The following is a 6,044-nucleotide window of genomic DNA, read 5'->3' on the forward strand; positions in this document are numbered from 1 at the left end:
ACCCCAAAAACCTCACGGGGTGAAGCTGAGGATGTTGGGGATGTGGGCATAGGACCATCCTCCTACAGGACCAGCAGCAGCAGCTCCATTGTGTGACCTGCTGGGAGCTGGAATGGGATGGGGTTGGGGGGGTCACAGGGGTTATGGGATGGGGTTGGGGGGGGAGGGGCTCACAGGGGATGTGAGCAGACCCCCGTCCCATAATCAACAACAACCCCCAACCCAAAGCGGGACTGCCCCCGCCATGAGCCCTAAAGGGGCTTTCATCTGACCTGATCCCCCTTTTCCCTACAGACTGCCGCAGACACAGCAAAGGGGCTGCAGCAACAACATCAACAGATTGGACACGTCTGAACAGATTGAACAGATTGGATACGTCCACCCATCCTGTTGGGCCCAGCTCTTCTTGGCTCTCTGTTCCCTCCTGGCCTTGCAGCTGGCAGCTCATCGGCTGCTTTGGGGCTTCAAGCACAGCCCTGATGGGTGGCAGAAGACTGAAAGGACAGAGCGGGAGGGGTCTGCCTGAGTGGCTGATGGCTTTGGGGCCGCATCCCGCCAGCCTGAGCCAGGAGCCTGGGCTGTAATGCAGCCTTCCCCACAGACAGCTGATGGGCTGTCCCATGGCTCTCTGGAGACGTGGAGAGGGACCAGCCCTGTGAACTGGGGGGCTCCTGGCCTCCCCATCCCTCTCTCGGGCAGCCACAAACAAGCAGCGACCCTTTGGCGTTAGGGAATGGGCTCTCGTTGGGTCACCCCCATGCACATCCCAGCCCACAGCCTCCAGCCTCACCTGTAGGCAATGCTCTCCCTCTGCAGAGAGCTCCGTCTCCTTCGCAACTGCCCGCTGTCAACACTTGCAGTGCTCAGGCTTCTGGTGTAGGTTGGAGTCATGTCAAATCTCACTGCAGTTGGGAAGGAAGAGGAGATTCGCCATCAAGCCTTTGGCTCGCTCACTAGCAGCACTCAGGCCTGTTCCCAGAGCCAGCCCTGAAACCATCTCTGTCCCCACTCCTCCTTTCTGCAGCTCAGCTCTGTTTTGGGGCTGCAGGAGGGACGTTGGCTATGGGAAAGAGGACCTGGCTGGTGACAAGAAGGCAGCAGAATGACTTTTGGGGTCCCTGCCCTTCCACTGGGGGAGGGCAGGGCCTGAGATCCCCACATCCTCCTGCCATAGCCAGGGATGGGGGTACGTCACACCCAGCACTTCCCTTTTGGACAGGCCAACCATTATCTAAGGGGAAGAAGCCATGCTGAGCCGGCAGGAAGGTTTGAAACAAGTGAGAGCCCTGGGATGATGGTCAGCAAGAGACTGCCCACCTCCAGTTGGTTGCCTGTGCCGTGGAAAGGAGCTGGAAGCCACTTTACCTTTCCTGCCCTTGGAAAGAGGTGGCAAAGTCTCATCTTTTTTTGGCTTCCGTGCCCCAGAGAAGCTCCCGGAGGACTTGCGGTATATCAGGGGCGGCAGTTTGGGGACCAATTCCATTTGAAACCTGTAAGGGAGGAGAGGGCAGTGAGCGGCGTGACGCAGTGCAACAGCAATCCTTGCTGCTCTCTCTGCTTGTTTGCTCACAGGCACGTTTTCATGTTGCAGGAAGGCTTTCTAAAGCTGTTAGCAGGGTCACTTGGGATAGGAGGAGGGGAAACAGTTTCAGGCAGAAAGAGGGAAGATTGGCTTTGGATGGTGTCACGGGTTACTTAGATTTACCTATGCCCGTGACAGGGGAAGCCACCATGTGGGCCCCCCCCCCCGGGGCCCGGAAAGGAGGGGGAAAAGGGGAATGGGATAAAACAGCGGCAATCTAAGGAGGAAAAACTTACTTTACTAAATATGATATCGAAATACAAGATAACACAATATAATATAATTGAGGCCAACAAATCGAACGAAACAGAGATATGTTGCAATATGTATGAGCTAATTATCCGTATTATAAAGGTACACGCAGCCAAGGAATAAATGAGATTCGCTGATCATATGTCAATGACAGGTGTGGTCGTCTGCTTTTCTCCCGCCGTTCTGCAACAAACACCTATATACAAATTTAAGAACACAACGGAGTAACTGTTACTGTTTATTAACAACCAGTTTTAATAATACGATAAAAGTATGTCCTGAGAAAGGGGAACAAACACGCTTCTTCAAGGTTTTTTAGCTGTTCTGGATCTCAGCCGTCGCTTGATGATCAGATGATCACTTTCCTTCTTTTGTTCCTCAGATTCCTGAAGAAAACATTTCAAAAGTTACTCATCTTTTCACACAAGACTGACAAGCTCTTCTTGACCCACGCAAACATATTTCTTCCCCTAAATGGATTTCAGAATGGCATTTGCTTATTATATTTTATTCAGAAAACTATGGGATACCGAGATCATTTTAATGCAGCTTAATCACAAGGAACAAATATGGAGAATGTACAAAATCCTGTTTATCTTAAAAAACACACACATCTGAGGAAAGCCTGAAGGCAGCTTTCATTTTGAAATACTTGTTTTCAAAAGAGTATTATAATACTTGTTTTGTGAAACATGAAGCGTTCAGAAAACATTTTTAGCCTCAATCCCTGTAGCTATGACTTGCCCAGAATTTCAGTTCTCGGTTCAGTTCCATGTTCTCAGAACTACAGTGAGAAAAGAAATTGTCTCATCTTCTTCATCCTCTAACAAAAAAAAATAACATTTTGGTTTCTGCCCCTATCATTCGTCAAATCATCAAAAAATTCAGAGGGATATTACAGTATGGGCAAAAGATCACTATGCTGAACAGAAAAAGGACTCTAATATAATTAAAAGATGCAGTTCCAACAGAGCAAGAATGTTCTTAGCACAATAGCTGCCGACAGAGTCATGAAACTGGCACATCAGATCCTTTGCAAGTTGGCTTAGACAGGAGATCATAGTTTAAGCATACCTAAAAAGCTGTCTAAGTTGTGCTCTAGAAAAGCGTGTAGTAGAATAATCCCACTCCGACACACTGAAATTATCTATGATTCCAAATTAGAAGACATCTCCGTGATTGCTACATCACCTACTTAGTAAACTGTAAGCCAGCCAAACACAGAGATCTTTGAGGACAAACTAAAACAGAACAGCAGGAAGACCAACAAGAATGACTTGGTAGAATAAAGAAATACCTCAGTACTTTCAACCTCCCCCTGCAAATAGATGAAACCTCCAGTCTGTTTGGACTCCTTAGTAGTTTATTTTAAGCCAAGACTACAGTATAATCGCTTACCGAAGAAGCAGGTATATCTAGAGGGCCAGAAACGACAGTGGAATACAGCTTCCTTTTGCATCGTTTTGGCTTGGTCTCTCCTTCTTCGAGACTTTCAGGTTCGTTTGATTTAGGAGAACTTACTGCTGACATCAGCTTCTTGGCTAGAAGAAATTTGTTTTGATACATAAACCAATCAACTTACTGGTTTTGTGAGTCTTTAAATCACTGAATGCAAAAAAAGCTTCGTAACAAACTTGGTTTATAAATGACACGTAAAATTTAAGTGAAAATACTCAGAAATTGTATTTGTTCATCGAGGTTCTTTATTGCTTCTATAGCTGAAACAGTTTATAGCTTCAGGTATGGCTGCTTAAAGCACGCATTAAAATGGAGTATGAAAGACAATCATGGCTCAGAAGTCGCTGGAAGTCAGAAACTTCAGCAGGAGTTAAACAACAGGCCTAACTTTCGTGCTGACAGAAGCACAAGACAGAACCAACTTTCTCTGTATACTTGTAGGTTTTCACAAATGTAATAATGAATCTCTGAAGAGACGAATAAATGCATTTACTTCATAAATCAAAGGACAACTTAACATGGCAGACAAGTCTAAGAACACATACATTAATAGCCTACAGCAGAAACAAGCCATTCTACAATGTCTAGAAAACATGGAATAAAACTTATTCTACACCAACCTTTAGAGTGTATAATAGAAGGAGAGCTTTGAATAAAATCTCCAACTTTTTGCAGTGTTTCATCCTTCTTTTTAGTCAGTCTTGAAGCATGTACTCGCTTTCTCAGGAAGTAGTCTTTTCCGGATTTCTGTTCAACAGAGATGTGAACATGTGAAACAAGAGCATTGTTTAAACTTCATTTTAGTTCAACGTTATTTTAAGTTGACATTTTGAGCTTTACTACTGACACCTCTGTTCATTATGCTGATGACACCACAACGGCAAGTAATGTAGACAATTTTCTACCCTTTAGGGAGTTGTCAAAATCTCAGCTATTTCAAGGCATACGTTTCTTAAAGTTTCTTAATAAGGCAGTAGTTTCTTTAAAAGTAGCTCCCAAGCTGTGGAGTTGTTTCTTACATAAGCTGTTCTAATTACATAAAATAAACAAACATACAAAACAGAAGACAACAGATGGGAAAAATCTACTACTCATACTCTGACCATGCCAAGGATACTGCTATCACATGTGAACATCTGTTTTTAATAACTGCCATGCATATTAATGATATGAACCTTAGTTTAATACAAGGGCTTCACTTACAAAAGCACACGATAATACACTAAAGCTTCTCTTCCCAACTATTCAGTGTGCAATATCCTTCCCTCCAAATCATTACACAGTACAGCCATTACACGCTCTGGGGACAGACTGACTTGCCCTTTGGTTAGCTTATGGAATTTAATAGGAAGAGCTCATAAGCATGTAAGATTCCCATTCAGGTATACACATAAGGATAAGACACTGCTTCTTTCGTGTGACCACACAATTACAGGAAGTCCCAAGCTAGCTTCAAAACTAGAACAAAAACCAACCATTTTCTCGTCACTTGCAGAGGGTGAATTAAAAGCCATGACAGATTTTGTATTTTTCGTGTTCTCACTTTTCACAAAATCCTGGGAAAATAAGACAAGTTTCAGCCATGATTCTTTTGGAAAGAACAATTGATGTCACAAAAGTGAACACTTTAAACACTTTTGCTAATAGTAGGGAAGTATTTGCTAGTGGTAACTATTCCACTGTAAATCAAATAATAAATAAGCATTCAATTATAAAAACAGGACATTAAGATATCAGTATTAGACATCTCATGATGTCTAAAAAGCTGATTTATGTCTACAGGTTTCAAAGAAAATACACAATGGAGTTAAGAGAAATTCCCTTCTCTTAAAACATTATCACTGAGCTTGGCTATTAGTTTTGTTCATTAAAGCAGTTCATTGATTAAATTCTTCAACTACTTTACTGAGGTAGAAATAGCATTTTTTTAATGCTTAAATGAGAATGGTAAAAAGGCATCAGATATTTTGTTTTCTGTTGGGTCTAGGTCATACCTCATCCATGTCATCACTTCTTTTCTTTTTTGCCTTAGGCATTTTCACTCCTAAAGGTATCATGCTGCCGTGCTGCTTTATCTCCGTCTTATCAGGCTGCAGAGGTGTCAGTGGGGTTTCCAGCTCCGGTTTTGGGAACCGACTAGTTTTGCCATTTTCTGCGGACACTCCAGAAGAGTCGAGGACAGTTTCCAAATGCTCCTGATAGCACAGAAGAATTTTAAGTGCAAGTGTTAAGGTAGCCATGAGATTAAAAAGCTATAAAGCATCTGGAAAAGGATATGTAAGCATTCGATTTTCCTGCTGTAAGAACACTTGTAACAGAAGGAGTCTATTTCAGTTACAGCAGAGTTTTACCCCTCTTTCCTAGAACTTGTTACATTTAAAATTATTTCCAATCTATGATCACAAAAAAAGTTCTCCATGTTAAACTGAGCCTGATACTTTACAAGTCATTTTTTCTCAAGGGCACAGACAACTACACTTTTTTTTTAATAGAGAATGGTGGTAGAACTGACACGATTTTCTTCATCTCAACTCTGCTGCGTCAGAACTGGGCAGGAACAGGAGCATTTGATTCAAGTGTTCAATTAACTTCCAGCTTAATCTTAGGGAATTTGCCCTTCCTCTTCTACACTAGAGATGTTATTTACATAAGTAAGGTCCAGCTGGCAAGGTGCAAGCCCAATACAAGTCATTAAAGAACTCCATTGCTATCTTTTCCCTGGAGAGAATACAGACATTCAAGCAATGACACC

General features: G+C 43.0%; 1 protein-coding gene across 1 annotated transcript; it reads right to left on the minus strand.

Annotated features, from left to right (window-relative positions):
* Positions 1-1,800: 1,800 nt before the first annotated feature.
* LOC146757989 (kinesin-like protein KIF20B) lies at positions 1,801-4,827 on the minus strand. Its single transcript, XM_085518275.1, has 4 exons — positions 4,768-4,827; positions 3,913-4,039; positions 3,233-3,375; positions 1,801-2,220 (listed from the first exon to the last, which is right to left on the minus strand). The coding sequence occupies exons 1-4, from the start codon at positions 4,804-4,806 to the stop codon at positions 2,140-2,142; spliced, it is 390 nt and encodes a 129-aa protein (XP_085374401.1). The 5' UTR covers positions 4,807-4,827; the 3' UTR covers positions 1,801-2,139.
* Positions 4,828-6,044: the final 1,217 nt, after the last annotated feature.

This window comes from Coturnix japonica, chromosome 17, assembly GCF_054131305.1.
Source record: "Coturnix japonica strain WE chromosome 17, WE-NBRP24, whole genome shotgun sequence".
NCBI classification, from domain to species: domain Eukaryota; kingdom Metazoa; phylum Chordata; class Aves; order Galliformes; family Phasianidae; genus Coturnix; species Coturnix japonica.

Bases quoted from the DNA above. Each gene is read 5' to 3' on its own strand.
- LOC146757989 (XM_085518275.1), bottom strand. From the start codon at position 4,806: ATGGCTTTTAATTCACCCTCTGCAAGTGACGAGAAAATG. The intron at 4,040-4,767 runs GTTGGTTTTTGT...TCTGTTGAACAG, and splicing joins CTGCAAGTGACGAGAAAATG to AAATCCGGAAAAGACTACTT. The intron at 3,376-3,912 runs GTTGGTGTAGAA...AATTTCTTCTAG, and splicing joins TTCTATTATACACTCTAAAG to CCAAGAAGCTGATGTCAGCA.